General features: G+C 50.1%; 3 protein-coding genes across 9 annotated transcripts in view; 1 reads left to right on the top strand and 2 right to left on the bottom strand.

Annotated features, from left to right (window-relative positions):
• The window catches only part of Bin3 (bridging integrator 3), a 39,292-nt gene extending 34,020 nt beyond the window's left edge, over positions 1 to 5,272 (top strand). For 4 of the 5 annotated variants that reach the window (XM_046447685.2, XM_046447686.2, XM_046447684.2 and 1 more), the window contains one exon: positions 1,857 to 2,699. In XM_046447685.2, the coding sequence (XP_046303641.1) occupies positions 1,857 to 2,003 (147 nt within the window). In that variant the 3' untranslated portion in view covers positions 2,004 to 2,699. Of the gene's footprint in view, positions 1 to 1,856; positions 2,700 to 4,629 lie in introns of those variants that run through there. The other variant, XR_006852323.2, reaches the window with a different exon arrangement.
• Positions 3,048 to 17,604, bottom strand: Ccar2 (cell cycle and apoptosis regulator 2). 2 transcript variants are annotated; one of them, XM_046447682.2, is made up of 21 exons: positions 17,450 to 17,604; positions 16,494 to 16,589; positions 16,133 to 16,224; positions 15,639 to 15,730; positions 15,329 to 15,443; positions 14,979 to 15,108; positions 14,708 to 14,804; positions 9,582 to 9,701; positions 8,416 to 8,638; positions 8,218 to 8,331; positions 7,718 to 7,881; positions 7,135 to 7,297; positions 6,810 to 7,040; positions 6,465 to 6,701; positions 5,705 to 5,849; positions 5,399 to 5,481; positions 4,911 to 5,057; positions 4,650 to 4,761; positions 4,365 to 4,553; positions 4,010 to 4,215; positions 3,048 to 3,777 (listed from the first exon to the last, which is right to left on the bottom strand). In XM_046447682.2, the coding sequence occupies exons 2-21, from the start codon at positions 16,549 to 16,551 to the stop codon at positions 3,733 to 3,735; spliced, it is 2,763 nt and encodes a 920-aa protein (XP_046303638.1). In that variant the 5' UTR covers positions 16,552 to 16,589; positions 17,450 to 17,604; the 3' UTR covers positions 3,048 to 3,732. The 2 variants fall into 2 exon arrangements, with proteins under 2 accessions (XP_046303638.1, XP_046303639.1); XM_046447683.2 differs by lacking the exon at positions 17,450 to 17,604 and adding an exon at positions 16,889 to 17,291.
• Positions 17,605 to 18,211: 607 nt separating this feature from the next.
• CUNH8orf58 (chromosome unknown C8orf58 homolog) lies at positions 18,212 to 22,687 on the bottom strand. Of its 2 annotated transcripts, none has more exons than XM_046447787.1 (7): positions 22,572 to 22,687; positions 20,976 to 21,463; positions 20,492 to 20,632; positions 20,250 to 20,358; positions 19,996 to 20,108; positions 19,682 to 19,788; positions 18,212 to 19,149 (listed from the first exon to the last, which is right to left on the bottom strand). In XM_046447787.1, exons 1-7 carry the CDS (start codon positions 22,615 to 22,617, stop codon positions 19,041 to 19,043), a joined length of 1,113 nt encoding a protein of 370 aa, XP_046303743.1. In that variant the 5' UTR covers positions 22,618 to 22,687; the 3' UTR covers positions 18,212 to 19,040. The 2 variants fall into 2 exon arrangements, with proteins under 2 accessions (XP_046303743.1, XP_046303744.1); XM_046447788.1 differs by having other exon boundaries at positions 19,682 to 19,785.
• Positions 22,688 to 24,533: the final 1,846 nt, after the last annotated feature.

Raw genomic sequence — 24,533 nt, 5'->3', positions numbered from 1 at the left:
CAAGCCTTTAGCTAGGATTCTCTGCACTGGCCAAATGGGAAAGGTTGAGGTGCCAGAGCCAAGAGCAGGGCTCTTCCACATGGACCCCAGCTAATCATAGATGCTCATTGTTAGCCTCAGGATCCCAACACACCCTTCCCATCTTTTATCACCAGGTCACCAAATTTTAGGCTTCCAGTCCCTGTCTACCAGGGCCTGCCCACTTCTGCTTTTGCCTGGGCATCTGGCGCCCTCCAGTGGATGTCATCTTTCCTTATAGATTTCCCCTGGAAAAGTCTGGTTCCCACTTCTCCGCCTGCATCTTTGGAGACGTCCAAAGCCATGGGACCAGGTACTTGGCATTAGGAAAGCTGAGCAGGATCTACCCTGCAGCTGGGATTTCCTAATGACCTAAGTCCTTGGTCCTTTCTTGTTTCTTGAGGGCAGTGAGACAGAGCCACCAGCAGGAGGCGACAAGGGCTTCCTTCCTGCAGCTGTACCCTTGCCAACCCTTTCCTTTGCTGACACAACCCCACTGCAGCCTCCAGTGACCTACCCCCTACCTGCCCTCCCCTAGCTCCCAGGAGAAAGCTGGAGGGTGCCCAGGCTGGAGCCGTTTGGGAGGTTAGGGATGACCTATAGCCAAATCAGTGGGGTAACCACGGCTGTTTACTGCCTCCTCAGTGCCAACCTCCCCCTCACATGGCTGCTGCTGCCATTAGTCACTAGAGAAGTGAGCATTCCTGGTGACTCACTGGGCAGTGCAGCCTGGGCAAGAAATTTAGGGCCACCCCCTGCCCTCACCCCAGTGATTGCCTATGTCCCCAGTTTCTCAGGTGTTAGCAATAGGTTGGGACTGACCTCACTTAGCTCCCCTGGTCCCAGAGGAAGCCAGCTAGGATGTCAAGAGACTTCCTAAGGTACATACAACTCAGCCCTGGCCCCACTGCACCGTGCACCTTCCCAGTTTAGCATCTCCAAGTTTCTAAAGAGAAGGTGACAGCCAAGCTGGGGAGTTTGGAGAGAGTGGAACACAGGAGCACACGCATTTTATTTGATCAGGAAGTGGTTAGTTTCATGGCAGAAATGGCCTCTGCCCTCTGTGGAGAAGCCCCTAGTCCTCAGCAATCTGGGGGTGTTGCTGAAGAGCCTATCCCACTCCCCCACCCTAGCCTCTCATCCTTGTGTCCCTCCCACCCTATTGCTGTTCCCTACCCAGAAGGACCTGTGGACATAAGCCCAGCCTTAGAACCACTCCCCTTGGCTATGTGGTTTAGGCCAGGAACAAGGGTGGGGCAGGAATGGAAGGCAGGTGGTAGATCCCAGAGCCTTGATCTCACCTTTACTTCTAGAGCAGGCTTTCAAGGCCCTGGGATCTACCACCTGCCGTGTCCTCTCTTTCCCACTGAGGTATGGTGCCCGCTAATCATCTTCTCTCTCTCTGGGCCTGGCCTTGGCCATGTGTTCTTCTCCAACCACTCCCAAGTGCACAGGCACCCCTGCCCACACCAGCTGTTGGAAGGAACCAGGGATTGAAGGGCGTCACCTCCACCCCCAGCCCCACAGGGCCACATTGCCTCTCTGCAACCCTGGTCTTGGATGGAGCCTTTCTCTGCAGTGGACATTCCAGAAAGCCACAGGCTGTGGTTCAGTCCTTCCTGCACCACCAGTTCAGGGAAATGGGTGAGGGCCAGAGAGGTGATGGAGAAGTGAGTAGAAACACCTGCCTTGAGCCAGCCACCAGCCACCCAAGGGACCAGACCCTGGCTAGGCTAGTGCTCCTAGACTGCTGGGCCCCGCAGGTATTGTGCTTGGGCACTGGATGCTAAGGGAGCCCAGCCCTTGCCAACAACTCTTGCCTCTTGCCTCTTGCCCAGGTCGTGTACTACTCAGAAATGCATAAGATCTTTGGTGACCTCACCCAGCAGCTTGACCAGCCGGGCCACTCAGATGAGCAGCGGGAGCGAGAGAACGATGCCAAACTGAGCGAGCTCCGAGCCCTCTCTATCGTGGCTGATGACTGAGCTTCCATCCTTCAAAGACTTCTGGGACACAGGCAACCTCTCTAGTCTTTGCCCTTAGCAGGCACAGGCTCATGCTTCTCCCACTGGCTGCTGTTTTGGAGACAAGAGGTGGCCCCTGCTCCACCTTATAATCCTTTGAACTGAGTGTCTCCATTCTCTTGAGCCTGTCACCAGGAGCCCCAAACAAACAGGCTGCTCTCCTCAGGCACAGGTAAGCAGTGTAGAAAAACCCTAGGGGCTTTTTTATTTCCTGAAGAACCGTCCAGAGTATAACCTGACCTCAGGCCAGAGCAGCAGCCCCCTGGAAGGGCCTGGGTTTTGCCATTGCAGTTGAGGGTCTTAGCCCCACTTGCACAGCAGGGATCGCATCTACCTCGAGGACACATTCCTGGCCCCTCGTTGCTCTTCACACCAAAGAGTCTTCTGGGCAAGGTACAGGCACAGTCCTGGGGAACAGGAGAGCCCTGTTCCTCCAGCCCCAGCAGACCCCTCACTCCAGCATGACAAAGGCGGGCTCAGTGCAGGGACAAGCCCTCGCTCTTCCGCATTCCCTAGGTAACTGGGACTTGATGTTAACTATCCCCCCATGCAGCATGTGACACATCAATCCACAGGCCTCAAAGCAAGAGCAGTGGGTTTGTGTCTAACCTGGATATCTGGAATTTTATTTTTTCAAGTAAAGTTTCCAACAAAACATCCACCTAGTGTTGTGCTGACTTGTGGAGAGAAGGGGAGCCCCTGGTACAGCTATCCCAGTTCCTGCCCACTTGGCAGAGGGCCTCTGCCTGATTCCAGCAGGCAGGCAGCCTAGGGTGCAAAGGTTCAGGCTTTCCACCTTCTGGAAAGAACTGCCAGGGTGCAGACACTGGCTTAGGGCCAGGAGGCTGGGAGGGCACCAGGCTGGCCAGAAAAGGAACAGGGAGAGCTAGGAGAACACACTGGTTTGTTTTTGACTTTGGTTTATTTAAAAAACAAAAAGCCAAAAAAAAAAAAAAAAAAAAAAAAAAAACAACTTTATATACAAAGTCAAACTGAAACCACGGATTATGGAAAGAGGCGAGAATTATGGGTAACAGGGAAAAAGGCTGGGCCAGAGCCAATACCACATTCTGAACACAGGAGCCGGGGAAGGAGGTGCTGGTTTCTTCTGGCGAGTCTGGGGTGGCTGGAACACAGTGTTCTATTGGCACCCTCGGCCCAACACCGAGAGCTTTCTAGCTTAGACTCCACTCCCACGACGGCCACCAGAGCCCCCCAGGAGTCTGCGCCTGGAACCTATAGGACTTGTGCCATCCAAAGGAAGGGGTTTCTTAGCCCCCACCAGACTCCACATCTGTTCCTTCAGTGTACTAGCATCAGACCTTGTCACAGGCTCGAAAAGCCTTTTCCTCCCCTGTCTCACTCTAAGCTGGAAGAGGACAGGAGACAGCACAATACTACAAGGGCCCTGGGAGAAATTCCAAGGTTGAGGGCAAAATGACATTCTAGGGGTGCAAAAGATGTTATATTTAGTTGTAGCTGGAACTGGGGTTCCTCAAACTTCCACCCACAAAGCACAGACCCCACCCTGATGGCTTGACATCCCCTGCAGAGGCTGAGCACAGGGCTCAGCCACCCCTGCCTGTGGCTCCCAGGCCTTGCTCCAGTGGCTTTCTGGTACCAAAAGGGCTTTAACGTCATCAGGCTCCATCGCTGACCTCACAGGACGGCCACTCCTGGGCAAAGTCCCTCAGTTGCTAGGTGCTGGCTCTTCCTTCTCTACCCAGCTATCGGCCTATATGAGCACAGAGAACAGATGACATCAGAGGACAGCTAACCACTTACTGCTGGGAGCCTTTGGGCTACATGCTGCTAGGTTCCCAAAGAAACTAGTGGATGGAGGATGGAGATGAGAGAATCTGAGAAGGGCACTGGTGGCTAGGCTTTCCACATGGCAGCCAACTGTTCTCTGGGGCTTTTGGAGCTCCACCAAGAGGAGATGCAGTCACCCCACACACCCCACTCACCTTTTCAACCATCCGCTGCATCTCAAGCTGCAGCGGGGTCAGGCGCCTGCGGAACTCCTGCAGCAGCCGCTGAAGCTGGCTCTTCTGCCGTTCAGCTGCCCGAGCTGTCTCCTCCGCCTCAGTCAGCCGGGCCCGCAGCTCCTGCATCTCCGCTGCCAGTGTCTTATTCGTCACTTCAGTGGCTGAGAAACGGTGATGGCTCTCCTCTGTGCAATGTGGGAAGACACACCGGATGGACTCAGGTGAAGCACAGGGCAAGGGTCTAAAGCCTACGGAGTGGTGTCACCCTAGTCCCTGGGGATACCCACTCTCCCATCCCACCCACGACAAGCCCCACAGCCTCTAGACCACTCACCCAGCTTCAGTTCCAGTGTATGAATCTTGTTTTCTAGGTAGAGCCGGCCACTGTCCTGCTGTTCTGCACGTTGCAGCAGGCTCCCCACATTGATCAGGCTGCCATTATGGGGCACCAGGCCTTTGTGTTCCGTGGGAGCAGCACCTGGCTTTGCACTCTTCCCAGAAGGAGGCAGCAGATCCAGGTTTCCTAGAAGGGGCCATGAAAAAAATCTCATGAAGTCTCGGGAGGAAAAGGCAACCTACCCTATCCCCTTTTCCCACAGGTGCATAGCACAGGACATACCAAAGAGCACCTCCTCAGGAAGCCCACCGTCCACCACCTCTGGGCGGCTGTACTGAAGGCTCCGGTACTGGCAAATGTTTTGCGTCACCACCCTACTGACCAGCTGCTTGGCCTATAGAAAACACCAAACACCTGCTGGTCAGACAGTGTGAACCCTGCCCCAAAGAGAGGAACAAGGAACTAGAAGGAGCTCATTGTAGGCCTGTGCATATTAGGAGGCCATCCAGAAAAGACAGAAAGATGGGGCAGAAGAGAAGTTACCTGCTCTGCACTGAGCCGAATCCCCAGGGTAAGAAGGACCCTCTCCAAGTCTCGCCGGTGCAAGTAGCCACACCAGTTGGCATCAAAGAATACAAAAGCTAGAAGACAGTCCAAGGGAAGCACAGCAGATGGGTCCAGCTCCTTGGGCTATAAAGGAAAACAGATGGACAGCTTTACTGACAGATCTCAGTGACTAAATGGCCCAGGACACAACCTCTTTACAGCAAGCAGCCTGAATGACAGTACCAAGCAGCCTTACAGCTGAAGGTTCCAGGCCTCTGTGGGGCACTTTCCCAAAAAGAACCTGGTGTGCTCCCAGGTTAGATCCCTCTCAGCTCCCCCCAACAGGGAGAATGAAATGATCCCCATGAATCAGTGTTTCTTGTCTATCAAGGGAAAAGTCACTGGTAGCCTCCCAGGTGAGGTATGCCTATCAGAGGTATTGCCAAGCTTCCCACCACAAAAACTAAGGGAAAAAAAGGTCTCACCATGTCCTGAAGTGAGGAGAATTCCATCTCTGACTGGTTTGAGGCAACAGACCGGACTTCCGAGTCCTCTAGCTTTGCTCCTGCTACAAAAAAACCCAAGTTAAACAGGGAGCCCACAGTGGCCCACACTTGCCCCACAGCCCTAAGAGACAGAAGTTAAACAGGGAGCCCACGGTGGCCCACACTTGCCCCACAGCCCTAAGAGACAGAAGTTAAACAGGGAGCCCACAGTGGCCCACACTTGCCTCACAGCCCTAAGAGACAGACACCACCTGAGGACCATAATCTGCTCCCCACTGGACATACCAAACTCCTCCTCCCCATCATCCCTCAGAAGTAGCAGCTCTGGGTCCAGGGCCATCTCACACAGGTCCTCAGATGCCTCACCCCGGGTCTTCTCTTCCTCCTCTCCCCCAGAAGAGGGTGGTTTGGGCAAAAGCCCATCCTCCTTCTAGAGAAGCAGACAAGGTGATGAGGAGAAGGAACTAATTCCTGTAATACTAATAATAATGGCTAACATCTGAGTATCAACTCTGTGCCGGGCACTGTGTTAGAGCCTGTAGGTGTTTAATTGAATGACACAGGATCCAGAGCACAACAGAGGCACTTCTAGACACCCAGGTTCTCTTCAGGAGTCAACCTAGTCCTAGAAAAAATTAAGTATACTTGAGAGCATCTGGGCAAGAAGTAGACTCGCGTTATAAAAATGGTGAAAAGTCCATCCAGCTAACCATATGGCAATCCAACCTCCTCTGCTCTCCCAGGCCTTCTTTGTGACGGAGACTTCATGCCATCATGACGCGTCAGCCATGCTTCCCTCCCCTCTTCTCTGCCACCTCCTTCACCCCGTGTGTGCCACTGCTTAACTATGTGGTATGAGAGTAATCTCTCTGGGCCTCAGTCTATCCCAGGCTTCCAAGAAGTATGCACTGTGAGGGAGCACGAGTGAAATGGGACATGGGAAATACTTAGGACGATGCCTGGCACAAGTGAGGGACTCAGATCACAATAATCATTATCACTATGTGTGGTCCTCAGCCCAGCCAGGGCTGACGAAGGTACTCACCAGCGGGGTGTCTGACTCGGCAGCCGTGCCCTCATTCTGTACCTCATCCTTGGACTCCTTGGCCACCTCCTCCTTGACAGCTTCCTCCTCCTTGACCGCTTCCTCTTTGGCCACCTCCTCCTTCTCAGTTTCAGGGGGGGTCACAACCTTTTCAGGAAGGCTCAGTAGCATTTTATAAATCTTATAGCCAAAATCCCTCTGCAGCATCTCCAGAAACAGCTCAGCCAACACCATCACCTATTTAGAAGGGGTGGCAGAACCCTGTGAGCATCAGGTGAAAAAGGAATATGCCACACTGCCACAGCCCGCACCCTACCCACAGCCCCCTGAAACTCCTACACCTGCCTCAAAAGAAATCCTTTCTTTTGGCCTCCGATCCTCCACAATCCCATGGAGGGAAAGGTTTACACAGCCAGGACGTGCCATGACAGCAGGTTCTAGAGGGGGTGGAGGGGCCTCTGGGAGATCAGTGTCCATCTCTTGTTGTGCAGTGGCCTCTGGAGTCTCCGCATTCTGTTTAGAACTATCTGCCGCTTGCTCCGAAGCATCAGGGGCCTGTTCAGTAGGCTCTGCTTCCTGTAACCATAGCCAAGATGTGACCCTGAGGGTCTCAGTGTCAGGGTACCTACTTTTCTGCGTCTTCCTAAGGCTCAGCCTTAATCTCTGGTACCTCCTGGGTTGGGGGAGCTGCCTCTGTGGCTTTCTGCTGGCACAGGGCCTCCCACTCCTCCAAAGTGGGCATTATGGTCCAGACGTCTGGCAGGTACACCACCACTGTATGCAGCCTCCGGGGCGGTCCCGGCTGCAGGTACTGAAACTCAGCAAAGCGCCACCTGCTCACAGCAAAAGGAAAAGGAAGCCCTAAGCCCCAATCAACACATTCAGGCAGACGCCAGGCTCACAAAATGCCTGTGTTTCCAGTCAGCACAGACCAAGCACATACTGGACAGCGAGCTGTGAAAGGACAAACACATGATACAGAACAAGTCCTCAAGAACAGCAAGCAACAGGGAGATGACAGTTGCTGTGCCGGAGCTAAGGCAACAAGGATTGCCAGGTACAGCTTGGGGGTACCTCTAGTACCCCATAACCCTTGGGCATGTTCAGGACCCCAGTGTCCATCTGTGAGTAGCTGGGGGTGGCATGAGTTATGACTGGGCACAGAAGAAAGCTGGCAGGCCACAGGGCAAAGGCCAGATCTTCTAAACAGACTCCCCACAGCGAGCTGGCCACACTTGGGGACGGCCACTCACCACTTGGTGCAGGTGCTCAAGTCAATCCCAGTCTGGGCTTGCGCACAGCGGATGGCTGTGCGCACCAGCACCTGCGGGTCAGCCTGAGGGTCGAGGCCATCCAGGGAAGGAGACCACTCACCCCCAACCAGCACTGCCTCTTCTTCTTTCCGACCCAGCAAAAACTGCAAAGAGATTAGGGATACAAAAGAAACCCACATGGCCTGTGCCTCCTGCAACAGTGAGGAGAGGCTGCCACCAATCAAAAAACAAAGGCAGCAGAAGTGGTGAAGCCCACCACCCAAGGGCCCTCTAGCCACTGACACGGACCAACCGCCTAATGCCTTCTAACAAGTAGGAACATCTCTGAGCTGTATTTTCCTCCTGTGTACAACAAGGGCATTTCTGCTCTGCAACACTGCATTTCTACATATTACTGAGCAGAAGCCAACCTCTAAAAATGTTACAGGCACTGGACATTATCAGTGACTGCATCTTGCCTCCTGCACCCCAGCTCTTACCTTTATCTGCTTCAGAGGATGTTCTGGCGTTTCCCTTGGCTCAGCCATGTCATCCACAAAGAGCATGCAGCAACGATACAGCTCCTCCAGGCCCGGGGAGGAGAGCAGCAGTACCTGTGCAAAAAGGCCCGAGATACACTCAGAGCCACCTTCCACCTCCGGCAATGTGACAAAGCCACAGAAGCCCAGCCAGCTGACCTTGGAACTGTAAGCAGGGTCACTGTCTGCAGGGCTGGGCTCAGCACCAGTATCTGGAGCTGCCTCCTTTTCTGCAGAGACCTGGATCCGGCTTGGATGATGGAGGGAAAAGGGCTGGCTCAGAGGGAAGGCTGACAGCCAGCTCAGATGCACGGACAGAAAATCTGAGGGGACCAGAAGGCTGCGGTAACGGCGCTGGAGTTCTAGGAAGTCACAGATGGGGCTGGAGGAAGACAGCAGGGGAATTCAGACCTGAGTGAAAACTAAAACATTCAAAAATGAAATTATAAAAGACTTAAAAAAAGGGCAATTTATTTTTCAGTTTGGGAAATAAGGACTTTCTAAGTAGGCACCTCTCAACAGGTGACGATGGATCAGATGTGACTACTTGATTTACAGTCTCCCTATGGCAAAACTGGAAAAGGAAAAACACTCATAGAACATGACAGAGAAATGGTCATGGTCTTAATAGAAAAGGCACTCACAAATCAATAACAAGAAGTTCAAATACCTAAGAGAAAACTGGGAAAACTGACATCAACAGGTATTTCACAGAAAAAGAAACACCTACGACTTAAAAGCCCATTAAAATATGCACAGTCTAACTTATAATTAAAAAATGCAAATCAGAATGTAATTTTTCACCTATGAAATAAAAAGATGAAAAAGTCTGCTAATTCAGTATTGGGAAAAGCAGGGGAAACAAGTCCTTCATGGTCTGTTGAAGAGGGTAAATAGACAGTCTCTTTGAGAGAACTGGCAATAGCTATCAAAGGTTGAAATTAAACCCTTTAAGCCAGCTACTCTATTCTGAGGAATTAATAGGACACTTACACTGTGCACCTATATGTATGCAGAAGGATGTTTATAATACTTAAGAAAACTAGGCTACATATGTAGTACTAGTTAAATACATCCATTTAATGGGATGCTATATATACTGCTAAAAAGAATGAGAATAATCTAATATTAATATAGAATAAATTCTAAGACAAAATATCAAATGAAAAAGCAAAGTATCAAACAGTACATACAATAGGTTTACACTGATTTGTTTTTTAAAAAGCTGTAAAAGCACTCACGTGCTTGCAGGGGCCGTATCTCATTTACCCTAGAAAGTGTTACCTGTGACAAGTCTCAGCCCACCCCCAAGCCTTGCCACTCACCTGTCCACAGTATAGGGAGTAAGATGAACCCGGTAAGGAGGCAGGTCATGCCTTGGTTTCTTAGCACCCCAAGGCTCTCCACCAGCCCGCTGTTTGCGTTTCTTGGAGTCATAGTCATCACTGGAGGTTGATCCATTACCAGAAGTAAGAAATTACATTGTTACATACGAATTCAATACACACTTATCTAAAAAGAAAGAACTGGAAACATCAGCTACTCCATTCTGAATCCCTAACATCAAAGAAATGGATAAAGAAGCCATACTAACAATCATGGCAATATGCTACAAAGATATTAAAAGTGAATATTTAAACTCTCTTAACACAGAAAAACATTCATGGGTTAAGCAAAAAGCATAGTCCATATACAGTAGGCCTCAAATATGAAAAAGCTTTTACATACTGAAATAAAATATTAATGATGGATGCTTTTAATAGGTTTGTGAATAATTTCTGATATTTTTCTGAACTTTTAAATCACCTACAGTTAACATGTTATTTTTTTGAAATGAGAAAAAAAGAATTTGCCAGGTATGGTTGTGCACACCTATAATCTCTTCAGCTCAGGAGGATCACAACAAGTTTAAGGCCAGCCTTAGCAACTAAGCAAGGCCCTAAGCAACTTAGAGACACACCCTGTCTCAAAATAAAAAATAAAAAGGTCTAGGGATATGGCTAAGTGATTAAATACCCCTAGGTTCAATCCCCAATACTAAAAAAGAAAAAAAGAATTTAACTGATTTTTTTTTAAACAAGAGACACACTTTACCATGATATACATTCTATTAAGTAAATCTTATTAGACAATAAGCCCTCATTAGTACACATTAATGTGATAAAAATACTCAAACCCTTTGCTCCAACAATCCCACTCTTAAAATATCTATCCAAAGGAAGTTTACTGGAAAAAAAAAGAAAAAAGGGGCTGAGGATGTAGCACAGTGGTATAGCACTTGCCCAGCATGTATAAGGCCCTGGGTTCAATCCCCAGCACCACAAAAAAAGAAAAAGGCCAAAAAAAGGTCACATACATTGGAAAAACATCAAGCAACATAAACTGAGAGTGAGGAAAGTACAAACCCAGGAACACCCAGTTTTTATAGTAAGTAAACAGTAACCAGTCACTAAAACAATCATGAGAATTATACTACAATATGGGAAAAAAGGTTTAAGATACACAAAAATAATCTGAACTTAATATTGTGGAGTATAGGGACTGGGGATTTGGCTCAAGTGGTAGCACGCTCGCCTGGCATGCGTGCGGCCTGGGGTTCAATCCTCAGCACCACATACAAACAAAGATGTGTCCGCCGAAAACCAAAAAAATAAATAAATATTAAAATTCTCTCCCTCTCTTTAAAAAAAAAAAAAAAATTCTATTAAAAAAATATATTGTGGAGTATACACATATGCAGATAAAAACTAGAAAAGGTCAAAGAAAAAGTAGCACTAAGTGATTTTTCATTTTCAAAAATATTTTCTACCCTAAGTACATGTTAAGACAAGAAGGATGTGACTCTACTTTGTGTACAACCAGAGATATGAAAAATTGTGCTCTATATGTGTAATATCTATTATAATGCATTCTGTTGTCATATAACAAAGTTTTTTAAATAAATTTTGTAAAAAGACAAATAAAAAATATTTTCTACTTTCTAAAGTTCTTTAATACCTACCTTTTAACAGGTTTTTAAACAGAAGACAAGAACCTTTTAACACTGATATCACAGTATGTACTACTTAATATGTTTTTAATTGCTTATTACAGTATCACTTATGATATTACCTCAGACATTATCATAATCACTTAGTATGGGGTACAATAAAAACAAGAGGACAAAAAAACCTTTGGACTATTCATTATAAAATACCAGATTGAGAAGGAAAAAATATCCATTGTCACATGAGAGAAACAACTGGCAACTCTTTGAGCCTAGGTAACTGAGTTGATTACATGTGCCTCCAGAAGGTTTTTGTTCTTTCCTTTTACCTGCCTGGGTCATTTTCCTGGTCTTCACATCCAAGTAACAAAGCTGGTTATATTTAACACAAAGCTTTTGTTCTCTTGTGTTTGCCTGGGTCACTTCACTGTTCAGGAGCATCTTTATTTGTCAAAAGCACCTTCTTCTCCACTTTACAGGACATCAGTGTTTCCACATTTCTAACAGAGCCATTCCAGACTCATTCTGACACATCTCTTCAGCTCACCCAGGACTGAAGTGAGCTCTTCAGTAAATGCTGTCCAGCTCTACCTAAACTACATGTTCCACTGGATTCTATGAGCTCAGCTGCCAGTTTTCTCCCTTTTCTGTGAATGGTCAGGAACAAGTCATAATGCAGAGCCAGTGGAAGACATGTCAGTAGCAGCAACAACAGAAGCCCAGCCTGTCTAAAAGACGTCAGCAGCTCAGCAGGAGTAGTCCAATGTTCCCTCCATCCCAAAGCCTAGGATTCAACATAAAGCTTGGCTTCCACATAAAATGCTAATGTGATCGAGTCCTTTACAAACTGATGTTCCTTCAAAGTTACAAATTCTTACTAGCCATCTTCCTACTCTGCACATTCTCACCCCTGACAGCTGGTGGTACCTCTCTCCAAGGGATGATAACTCCAATCTCCAGGAGTTATGACACTGAAGCACCATGCACAAGCATTGCACAGGGCTTGGCATGTCCAGGACAATCAAATACACATGACTGCACAAAAAGCCTAAATTTATTTTTTTAAATATTTTTAGTTGTAGATGAACACAATATTTTTATTTATTTATTTATATGTGGTGCTGAGACTCGAACCCAGGGTTTCACACGTGCCAGGCAAACAACCTACCACTAAGCCAGAACCCCAGCCCAAAACCTGAATTTAAACCAAAAGCAGCAAGTCCACAACAGTCATTGATTGCCACCCAAACTACATTATGCCCAAAGGCACCTGATATGATCATACCATGAAAGCCTATGAAGGCTTTTTTAATAAGCTCACAAAAAGGCAAGATGGAAGGTCCCTGGAAACTTGAAGACCAGAAGATAAGAAGTGTGGATGTATTCTCAGCAACTTGAGAGTGGGACAAAAGGTTCAATAGTGGAGATGATATGGAAAACAATCCTAGATAAAGCTGGCTCCTACTTAAAATTCACAATGACCTATCCTAAGAGAATAAGCCAAGCTTTTGCATAGGGACTGGCTACATCACTTTGCCTTAGCTTCTTCCTAGAGCTACACCATACTCCTCAAAATGTGCACACTGGGCAACTCTGACAGCTCTTTCCACATACTGGTTTACGGGCATCTGGAAGAGTGTTCCTTTCCCTGTATAGTTCTCAAAGCAAATGAGAACCCAACATGAAGGAACTTTCTGCAGTGATCTTACTAGAGGGAGGGTTACATAGGATTTTTCACTTATCAAAATTTTCCAGTTAAGATTTGTATATTTCAGTCTATATAAATTTCACCTTAAAATTTTTACTTCAAAAAAAAAAGACACCGGTATGATGGCACACACCTACAATCCCAGCAACTCAGGAAGCTGAGATAGGAGGATCACAGTACAAGACCAGCCTCAGCAATTTAGCAAGGGCCTAAGCAACTTAGTGAGACCCTGTCTCAAAAAAAAGAGCTGCAGATGTGGCTCAGTGACCAAGAACCCCTGCATTCAATTCCCAGTAACCACCTCCCCCCACAAAAAAAAAAAAAAAACACCCGAATCAAGTAGGAGGCAACAGCTAGATGAAGGGAGAAGTAAGGATAAGGGCAGATGCTGATATTTGAAGTGGGGTAACAGATATATTAGAATTCATATCTTTCCATTTGTTTTGCATACACTGAAATTTTCTGTTATTAAAACATTAAGGCCTGGGGTTGTAGTTCAGTGGTAGAGCGCTTGCCTGGCACATGTGAGGCACTGGGTTCAATCCGCAGCACCATATAAAAATAAGTGAAGGTATTGTGTCCACCTACAACTAAAAAAAAAATTATCAAAAAAAAAAAAAAAAGTTAAGAAAAACTCTCAGGGAGATTAAGATTAGGAGCATATGAACCAAAGAGGGGAGAGACATCATACTGCTGGTATACTCCCTAAAGCTCACAGATAACAATCACTAGGAAGCTCCAAGGACCCCAATCAACCATGCTTGATTCCCACATGACCAAGAAAACTGTCTGTCCGCATGTCCACGCGCGTGCAGAATGCAACCTGACAATGCAACACCACACTCACCTAATCGTCGTGTATAAAAAAGCATGTTTTAAAGAACAAATTAAAACATACACTGCAATGTTACTTTTTTGGACATGTAATTATTTTCTTGAAACAATCCCTGATATCTCAATTGTGGGAACTAGAAATAAAAGGAAAATTATATATTTAAGAACTATTTCAAGCCAGGCACAGTGGCACAAGCTGTAATCCCAGCTGCTCGGGAGGCTGAGGCAGAAGGATCTCAAGCTCAAGGCTATCTTGGGTAATTCTGTATGACTCTGTCTCAAAATAAAATTCAGAAAGAGGGGGTACAGAGAGGACTAGGACTCAGAGGTAGAAACTCCTGGGTTCAATCCCCATTATCAAAAAAGAAAAAAGTATTTCAATGTGACACTTCAAAAACTACTTATATTGTGTGCATGTACAAATATGTAACAAATTCCATCACTGTAATGCATAATAACAAATCTCATCAATATGCACTATGAGGCACCAACAGAAAATATGTGAGGGCTGGAGTTGTGGCTCAGTGGTAGAGCACTTGCATGGCATGTGTGAGGTGCTGGGTTTGATCCTTAGTACCACATAAAAATAAATAAATAAAATAATAAAATAAAGGTATTGTGTCCATCTATAACCAAAAAAAAAAAAAAATTTAAATGTAGGAAATAAAAAGAATATTAGAAGCTAAAAAAAAAAAAAAAAAGAAAAAAGAACATATCAAATCTCTGTTTTGCTAACTCTGTATATAAAGTCCCACAATTTATATGTACATATAAATCTCCTTGTATTTGCCTATTTAAGAGAAAAAGGACTAGGACCTAGCTGCAGAAAGAATTTAGTATCAACAGTTGGCAAAAAAAAGAGGGGGGGGGATATTGCTCCTCTCAGAAATATAACGAAATATATGTCCTGATCATCCTCTTACCTTCGGCCCTGATCCAGTCGTCCATGAGGGCCCCGAGCGGGAAATCTGTTCAGGTGGCTCAGGTGAAGTGTGTGGGATGTTTGGAAGAGACTCAGAGCTATAGACAGAAAATGGCCAGTGACTTAAAAACTGTCTAGTTTTCCCCTCCCTTTCTTCCAATGCACAAAAGCACCCATTTTTATTCTAAGAGCAGCAGTCTGAAAGTTACAAGTCCATTCATCCAGAGCACCCCACACAGCCATACCCCAATATTTGTGTCTCTGGTACTCACGCTTCTGAGGAAAGAGCGGGGGAATCCGGTGAGGCTGGAAGATCAACTGAGGCTGAGCTCCCAGGATCCCTTGCTTCTGGCCCAGGGCTGCCACATGCAGAAGAGGAGGTGCTGGGGACTTCAGCAGGGGCTGCAGGACAGTTGCCAGGAAATTGAGGGGATCCCAGAGTTGAAGCATTCACTACCTTGGAAAGATACAGTCCCACCCCCTCGACAAAAGTAAGGTTTCTGCCCAGGTAACTGGGCACAGAGGCTTCTCTCCCTCCCCTCTGCCACTTCCCCTTCCCCCAAACCCCTCCCTTCCTTTCCCACTCCCCTTTACAGTGCAAATGCTAAAGAGAGATGAATACCTGGTTGGAGAGCGTTTGCACCTTGACAGCATTCCAGGGCACTGCCTGGCCTGGGTTGTATGCAGCCTTCACCAGCACCTTCTCACCCAGTTGGGGCAGCCGGCCTTTTACCACACTGCCAACACAGGAGAGAACCTGGTCCAGCCACCCTACCTGCCCCCATGTAGCCCATTCCATCAAGAGTTCTTACTTAAAAACAAAAGCAATGGCTTAAAACAACAAAGCAATGGCTTTAGAGAGGGGCCCCACCAGCATGGTGACATAACTGAATCCATAAGCAATTCCAGCAGGAGACTAGCCTCAAGCCTACCTTAGCTGAAAAAAGACCTCTTCATCCACCACCCCAAAGTAGTCATGCAAACTGGTAACAATGCCAGTGAAAACCCGCTGCTTTTCTCCACTCTGCAAGAGAAGAGGGCAGGTTAAAATTAATAGGAAGCAACCTGAATAAAATTATGCTCTGCCACTAGGGTCTCCCCTCTATCCACACCCCAGCTCAGCATGGAGATTCATATGGAAGGAAACATAGAGCAGACATAAACTTTCTATGGTGAGGAAAGATGGGTTACAAACTGCTTCTAGGACTTCCAGCTCTTTAATCTCAAGAGGCACAGTTAAGATTTCCCTGGACTCAGAAACTGACTCCCCAGTCTGAGGGGTATCTAGTCACCCCATACGACCCACTACCAAGACAAGAGTCAGAAATGCTGACCATTACAATATAAAAAATGAAAGAATATCAGGCATCCCCATGCTGCGGTAGTCCCAAGGGCTGAAACTCATTAGGAAGGATGCCCAACCTACCTGAAGGTGCCTGGCACTTTGGGACAGGTCTGTGGCCACAGGAGGAGTAAGCAAACCAGGAGGAGGGCCCAAAAGAGATGTTGAAGCCGCACCTACAGGGACAGAGAAGCAACCTCTAGGAACTGCACCTACCACGTTAAGCATTAGAGACAACTAGAAGATATGGGTAAAGGAGAGCAAAGTAGCTCCAACCAGCTCCTCCTCAGGGCTTCACTGGCAACCACTGTGGTCATCTCCTCATTTCCTAAGAAACATTAACAGCTAGTTGCTTCACACCTGGGAAATCCCAAGGGCCAGAGTTTTGTAAACTAACTGCAGAGCACATCCTACTAGGAGGTCAGGTGGGGACAAGAGTGATCACCTGAGAAGTTGCGTCCCCCTGGAAGTGGGTTGATCCGCTGGCGCTTAAACTGGGACATTGGGAATGCTGTCCTCTTTCAGAGTCTTGGGGAAAAACCTTCAATCAGAAAAAAAGAAGTTAAATGCTCACATGAAAGATTTCTGTCTATCCCCAGACAAGTGGAAAATCTTAAAGAAGTAAGAACCTTAAGAAAGGTGATGGGTACTGAGAATGGAAAAATTGTTGGAGACCATATAAAGAAGAGCAGGAAATGAAATAAGAAATTACATTATTCCGTTCTGCCCTCACAGTAACCTAGTGGTTGCGTGATACTGACATGCTGTTTTACAGAAAAGGAAACTGGAGCTCAGAGAGATCAGAGGACTTGGCCCAGGCCACAAAACCGGGACTCTCACCCAGGTCTCCCAACAACTTAGCACTCTTCTCACTATGCCATGCAACCCCCTAAGAGGCGGACGGAGTAGGAGGCTGGAAAGAGCTCCGATGACATTCATTCATTCAAAAACATGCCAAAACGCTCCACGCAGGACCCGGAAAAATGGAGGCGGCCGGTGCCCGCGAGGTGGTGCGGGCCCTCTCCCCGGAAGCCTAGCCCGTTGTTCCCCCGACCCGCTGGCGTGAAGGGAGCTCTCCCAGCGGCCCAACGCGAATCGGCCTGAACGCCGCTTTCCTGCTCCCGGGCTCCGTGGTCCTTTGCTCTGGCCTCAGCAGCCAACAGCGCACGGCCTCCTGGGCCGGACCGCGGAGAGGCCACCGTGGGAGGACGAAGGCGCGCGGTTTCTCCTCCTCCCGCCCGCCCCCAGGGCCGAGGCTGTTGCTAGGGAGACGGGGTTTGCAGTCCGGAGGGGACTCAGCCCCTTCCGCGTCCAGTGCATCTTCGCCGCCGGGCCCCAGCAACTCCTCCGCTTGGGGAGAGGCGAAAGGGCAGAGGGGCAGTGGGTGGTCCCCCAACCCACCTGCGGGCCAGGGCCGCGACACCGGGGGGACAAAGGCACCCGGAACCACCACAGCCACTGCTGCCGCCGCCACCGGAAGCGCCTCTCCGGAAGAGCGACCACTGGTCGGAAGCTGCCACTCTCCCGGATATGGTCCCTCCCTCGTCTCCACCGACCTCTCCCTTCCCCCACGTTCGCCTGCCATCCCGCTGCAACTGTGGAACGGAAGTGCGCCTCCTCGGATCGGATGCGCGTTCGGAAGCCGCGCCTCGTGGTGTCCTTGTTTAAAATGTCCCATTAGAAAAATAGGCTTCAGAGCATTGGTTCCTAATCCAAAGGCCGCTGGAGTTGGACGTCCCCCCACCCAACACACCACCCGCACACAAGCCTCACTCTGGCAGTCCCCAAATGGCAGTAGCAAGAGAACCAGTCCATCTCACTGGAGAAGGTGTCTGCCTGGACAGTGGCCATTTACAGGATACATTCTTATTACTCAAGCCAATGAGCCCCATCCCTATCCCTGCCCTTCCACTGGCTACACTCCAATAATAACCTTGGGAAGTGAAGAGATCAGGAATCTGCCCTAATTTTCACATATGAAATCTGACAGACCAGTAAAATTATTTGCTCAAAATCTTGCCAGGAAAATGGCCATTCTAGTCCCCATTAACAATTACATTCCCCCCCCAGCCCGCCCCCAACCTCTGTCCTCCCATTATCCCTCCACTCCAGCCTCTCTCAGCACCCGTACCCCTCCCCTTCCTATTCACTTAACATTCACAGTACTCTTTGAGACAGTTTAATCTCACTTTATCCTCTTAACAAGCTTGTGAGGTAGGCAGAACAGGCATCATTAGCCCAAATGGGAAGTTGTGGCTCAGAAGTTAATAGACTTTGTCAAGGTCTAAAAGCTAGTATGGACTTCTGGTTTCAGCTCTGACAGGTAAAAGCTAATATGGAGCAGAGCAACTGAGAATTGACCTTGAAGGTTATTCTGCCGTTCTGCACGTTGTCCTGAGCCTCCTAATTCCTCATGTGGTCTTCAGGGGCTGTGCTCCAAGGGCAAGACTCAATACAGAGGCAGCCAGGACAATGCCTTTCTCTGTTCTAGAGCTGCCAATTCAGGTATGAAGAGGAAAGCAGGAATCCAGTTCAGTAACTGACCACTACAGAAGGAAGGTCAACTTCATCCTTCCACAGTTATCTCACTCTGAAGGCTTTGGATATATGATTCCAGTAGGGATGGTTGAATCCAGCCAGTTGACAATACTGATAGTCCCACAAAGATGTACATATCGTTATGCATAAACACATCTGCACCATGCTGGTCCAGACATCACTGTGCCAAACATGCTCCTTGAACATCTGATAAATAAGTTAGTTCACATTGTCTAAGCAGAGGGATTTCTGGCGGGGAGAAGGAACCCTGGAGCTGCTGCATCTTGGAGCCTCTCAAGGAACCAGGGTTCCTCTGCCAGGCTGCTCAGAAGATACAGACTCAGTCCTCGCCTTGGAGAAGGGCAAGTCAACAGCTCTCCCTGGCAATGCAGAGTGAGGAAGACTTCACAGCAAATCCCCTCCACCCAGAGTCACCATGCACAAAGAGGTCTCATTATACAGAAAGGTTTTTTCCTCGTCGCTTCTTCACCATTAATGATGGCATAAAGGTCTTCCGGTGGGGGTGATACTGAGGCCTTTCAGAGAGGTCCCTGGTCTCAATCCTGTGGAAAAGAAAAGGAGACAAGCTAGGAGAAAACAATGGTCCCAATGTCAATAGATCACTATTTAGCTATTGTAGGGAACCCAGAGATGTTAAATTGGTGCTTTCTTCCCCCTGGAGAATTAGTCAGATAAATCCCCAAGTATGAAGGACCTCACCGAAAGTGAATCCTTTGCTGGAGCCTCCATCTTGCTCTCCCCATAGTTAGGCCACCTCCCTCGCCTAAACTTCCTTTTTAAGGAGTGAAGGCTTGCTGGGCTGGGTGAGGATATTTTCCATAATCTGCTCCTGGTTCTATCACTGACTCACCCTGAAACTTTGGAAAAATGACTGCCCTCAACCCCACTCAGTCTTCAATCTCCTCATCTATAAATGGGGCATTTTAACTATCTTTTGTTTATTCCAGAAACTCCTTTGACACCATGTTTCTCAAATTTCATAGGAATAAAAATTACAACTAGAAAGACAATCTCAACATCCTGGTTCATCAGCATCCTCCCCCTCCCCTAAACCAGACTGGGCACAGGACTCACCTAGGGCCAGAACCATCAGGAGGGGCAGGGGGCTCAGGATGTTGGGAGCTCCTCCAGCGGATCCGATTGAGGAGGACCTTGACCTTGTCCCAGTGGGAGAGATCCTGCTGAGCAGAGGGGAAAGCGATAACCACAGAGCTCCTCCCCACATATATATCCCAACTTGTCCTTGGAGCAGGACAAGTCACCTGTTCCATAGGAATCCTGTTATTTTCCCAAAGTTTCTGGCCTTTTGGGTACCTACCCACTCCCACCATCTCCCAGTTCACCCACTCCATCCCACCCCCACCTGCCCCACTTATATCCATCACTACCTTGTGTTCCTGGGAGAGTAGAAAACTGTGAGTTGGTTCCACTGGGGCCTCTGTCAGCCTGGGAGGGTTGATGCTGAGCACTCCCACCTTTTGGGATAAAGCTGCGTCTGCCCCTTCAGAAATATAATCAGGTTACCCAGGGCCAGAAACAGGAAGCCACCCCAACAATCTAAAGTTCAAGGGGTCTGCTGGTGGGATCATGAGCAGGGACACAAAGCAGGCAGGACACAGAGAGAAACACAATTCCCCCTCACCTGTCTCCTTTGTCCGGCTTAGCAGCTCCCCTGGCCCCTGTACCCCATTAACTGGGGTAGGTGAAGGTGAAGGTAAAGGGACCAGGGCTGACTCCTCCTCTTCAAGACTCTGGGATGGGAGAGATGGGCAGTCAGGGCCTAATCAGAAGGCGAAGCTGTTTTCAGAGCAGTCATGGTTCCAGGGGGTCCTATCCCTACTCAGTCTCCCAGACTCAAGGCCACCCTGCCCACAGCTCACTCACCCCAAGGGGTCTCTGGGTCTGCAGCTGCAGGTAGAGTTGCTGGAGCCTCGCCATCTGCTCTAGCACAAGGCACAGGTGTTCTAGGTAGCGAAGACCCTGCCCCGGGAGGCAGGCCCAAGATCCAGGATCTAGACCCTGCACCTGTGGGACACAGCAAGGTAGGGGAGACTCTCAGACTTGATGAGCCTCCCACTCTGGGCAGTCAGGCTGGGCTCAGCCATCAATGGACAAAGAGGAACCAACACCCAAACTGGCTTCTCCCGTGGTACCCAAACCTGCCCACCTCCTCTGCAGGGGTGGCTACACACAGCTGGGGGTGGGGTGAGACAAGAAGCAATGACACAACCATCAATTAGTGGCGTTTAGAATGCCCCACCCTGGGATAACTCCAGGGAAAACCAGAGGGGGGTGGGGGTCCCTACAAGTTCCACTTGACAGGGTTGTCTGCACCCCACTGTTCACCCAGCCCAAGGTCAATACTCACCACCTCTGCTTCCAGGCCTGCCTCTAGCTTAGTTTCGGCCTCAGTGGTCTCTTGCTCTCCTGCTCCAAAAAGGGACACTCCACACTGCGGCTTGCTCAAGGAACCATGCTCTCCAGACACACTGGGGAGCTGGCGGGACCGCTCCAGCACCTGCTCCACCTTGTGGTTGGCCAGCAACCGGCCCAGCTGGGCAGGGGGCTCTGTGGCATCAAGGACCAGGTGCTCAGGGCTCCCCATGGGCTCAAGGTTCAGAGAGTCCTGTGAAAGTTCTGATAAGGTAGCCAGGGGACTGTCCCCAACCACCATCTCTACACCTGAGTCCCGGGAGGCCAGTTTCAGAAGTGGCACTTGCCTTCTGAGATTTCTCAGTTCAACCTCTTCCTTCCGGGTATCTGATGGGCAACCATGAGCTGCATCCGGGATCCGTCTGTAGGTGCTGGTGACTCCAGGCACTACACAGCTGCATGCCAGGTCCTTCCCGGCCCCATCTGTAGAAGAGTCAGTATCAGGTCTGGCAGGCTGCCCTCAACACCCCCAGCATTCCTAGCAACCCACAGCATTCCCCTGGGGAGGAGTGTCCTGGGCCAGTGGTGAAGGGAAGACAAAGGAAGTCACAGCTTAACCATTTTGAGACACATGAGGCACTCTGCCAGGGAGATGTTGGGATGGGGTTCCCTCTACAATAACTATCAGCAACCAGGAACCCATACTTTGGGCTGTGCGGTAGGCAAAGCCCTTGCAGATCATGCCGGGTCAGCTCCTAAGATGGCCTATCCCTTGTCTCCCCTGCCCCCAAAGGGGGTACCTAATACCTCCAAGTCCCTCAGGTAGGAGCCACAGGTTCTCGGGCTGTTTCTCAAGAGGGAACAGTCAGTGGCCGGCCTCAGGGAAGGCAAAGGGCACAAAGAGTGAAGCCTAGAGTTCACGCTGCTCTCTGAAGCCCCTGACGCATCAGGCACAAGATGCAAGATGAAGTCTCTTGCGGAGCTCTTGTGGAAAAGCAATAAATATAACAGCAGCTCTAACCATTTGGGACTTTTGTTCTTTTAGGCGAGAAATAGTTACCTTTTTGTGAAGCGCTTAAAAGAAAAGAGAAAGAAAGAAAACTAGCGTCCACTTATTGTGACCTCTGGGCCAGGCCCTCTAGGATCTGGGTGCCCTGTAGGAACGGGGCAGAACCTGTGGCTGCCTAGACGGAGCTGGACGTCAACGCCGGCCCCTCTGGGCCAGGAGTCCACCCCTGCACTGCTCCTCTGGAGAGGGGTTCTCAGCCACAGAGGGTCTTTTTGGAACTGCTGGCTGGGGCAGGGGACGGAACAGTCAGACATCCTCCGCAGAGTGGGAGAAGGCTCCAGGAGCGGAATAAAGAGGGAAATGGACCCAGAGGAAGTGGGTGGGATGGAAGTGGTGGCTGGTTGACCCAGACGCCCGAGCGTCTCCAATGCGCAAGGCGACCCTAGCCTAATCATTGCGGCTCCTCAAAAGTGAGTGGCGAGTGGGGTGCAGCCGGGTGGGCGCTGCCCTTGGGGGCCCGACCGGAGCGTGGGTAGCGGCACCAGGGCAGGAGGCCCCGCGACCCATGGGTGGGCGACTCACCCCGGCCGAGCGGCTCCACCGCGAAGACGCGCCGCCGGCCCAGCATGGCGCGCTCCCCGCCCGACGCGGCGCCCGGGCTGCAGCCGGAGCAGCCACCCGAGCGTCCCCCGCGCGTCCCCGACCGCGATCGGTCGGCTCAGCCCGCGCGTCCCCACCCAGCTGGGCGCGGCCGCCGGACACTCCCCGCAGGGGGCGGGCCTGGGCGGGACCAGCAGGTGCGAGGGCAGCCGCGGCGCGGTGAGGGGTGCTGGCCAGCACCCCGTGCCTCCACTGCGCGCCCCCAATCCTGGCGGAGGCCAAGGCAAGGGCCCTGAGCCGCTGTCCCTCGAGGGGCGCGGCCCCGCCGGAGGACGCTGGCTGGCTAGCAGCGAGGGGTCGCCGCCCCCGGTCCACACGCGGGCTCTGTCTTCCGGCCGCAGACTGGGGTGCAGAGGGGGGGAAGCACTGGACAGGAGCCGGAAAGGAAATGGAGCCCCACGTGCTGGCAGACGGAAGAGCGCTGACCGGGGCCCGGCGTCCTGGCGCTCCCAGCTGTGCGACTTGGGGACAGGTCTCTCAGCCTGTCAGAGTTCTGGCGCCAAGAAGGGGAAATGGTTCCGGCGCCCCGGGAAACCCTTCACAGCAGCTGCAGAGCGCTGTGTCCTGGGCTCCATCTGAACCCCCTACCTGGCCCTGTACCTCTTTCTCATCTGAGTGCCCGGGAGCTGGGGATGGATGCATCTTCAGGGTGTGGGGAAGAGCAGCCTGCAAGCAGACCTGAAGTGTGACCGCTTCCCTGTCCCCACCCCACCCCTATCGGGCCCGTGGAATTCCACTCCCAACCCCCATCCTAAAAGGAGCCCAGGCAGCTGCTGATGGTGGGACAGCCTGATGACCAGATGAGGGCAGGTGGCTTTTAAGGAAACATCCCCACCTGGGGGAGGGTGCAGGGTTGGGGGGAAAAAAAAAAAACGTCAGGAGGACTCAAATCCCCTGGAGGCAGATAAGGGAGCTGGCGGACGTGCAAACTTGCACCTGGGCCTCTGGGGGAGGGGCTGGAGCCCAAGCCACTGTAAGAAGTGGCTGGTAACAAGGAAGGAGAGGACCCTCTACTCGTTGCTCTTTCCAGGAACCCATCCTGAACATCCTCTGCTGGAGCCTTCATCAGAGAGGCACAAAGGATCAGATTTTCTGATTTTATAAGGAAACTGAGGTCCACAGGCAATCCCCCAGCATGCAAAATGACAGCTAGTTCCCTGAATCGCCATTACTTGTCATTTCTCAACACCTTGATGTTCAGGCCAGGCCCTCCACTGCTAGCCATGGGTCTGCTGGACTGCCCCCTCCTGGCCCAATCCTTCTGGATATCCCAACCCCATCCCTCTTCTCCAAATACTAGGGAAACTGAGGATGCTGGACCTGGCAGAACTGCCTTCTGCAAATCCAAGAAGATGTAGGCATCAAATTCCCCAGCTGTGCCACACCCCACACAGGCCAGGTGGCTTCCTTCCTCCAATGTGAGAGTGGGGAGGTAAAGGGAGGGTGCCTTTGCCAGATCTTGCTCTGAATTTGGAGAATGTGGGGCCAGATTCCAAGCAGTCTCCGTGGTGACTCTGGGGCAGGAATGTATCTGGAAACAGGAAGCCCAGCCAGCAGGAATGCAGTGTCTCAGCACAAGGCTTTGTGTGTGGCTCATAGAACCCCCACTCACCGGACTACACTCCCCTCCAGGCTATGGCCCCACCCCCTGTGCAGATACTAGCTATTTTGGAAAAGCCAGCAGCCCTCATGGGGACCCAACCTGACATGGGGGACCCGCATACTTCCTTCCCTTTGTTTTCTGCGGTCCTGACTGAGGCAGCTCCAATCCCAAAACACTTTAACCCTGTATGACCTGCCTCCTCCACCGGAATCATATACCTAGAAGAGATGCTGCCCATATCCTGAGGTGAACAGCTACCCTAAGTTCCTAGGACACAATGT

Source organism: Marmota monax, unplaced genomic scaffold (genome assembly GCF_021218885.2).
Source record: "Marmota monax isolate L192 unplaced genomic scaffold, Marmota_monax_Labrador192_F-V1.1 WCK01_AAM20220418_F8-fsc00040, whole genome shotgun sequence".
NCBI lineage: Eukaryota > Metazoa > Chordata > Mammalia > Rodentia > Sciuridae > Marmota > Marmota monax.
Note: the sequence above shows the minus strand (reverse complement) of the source record. Positions and strands in the feature narration are given on the sequence as shown.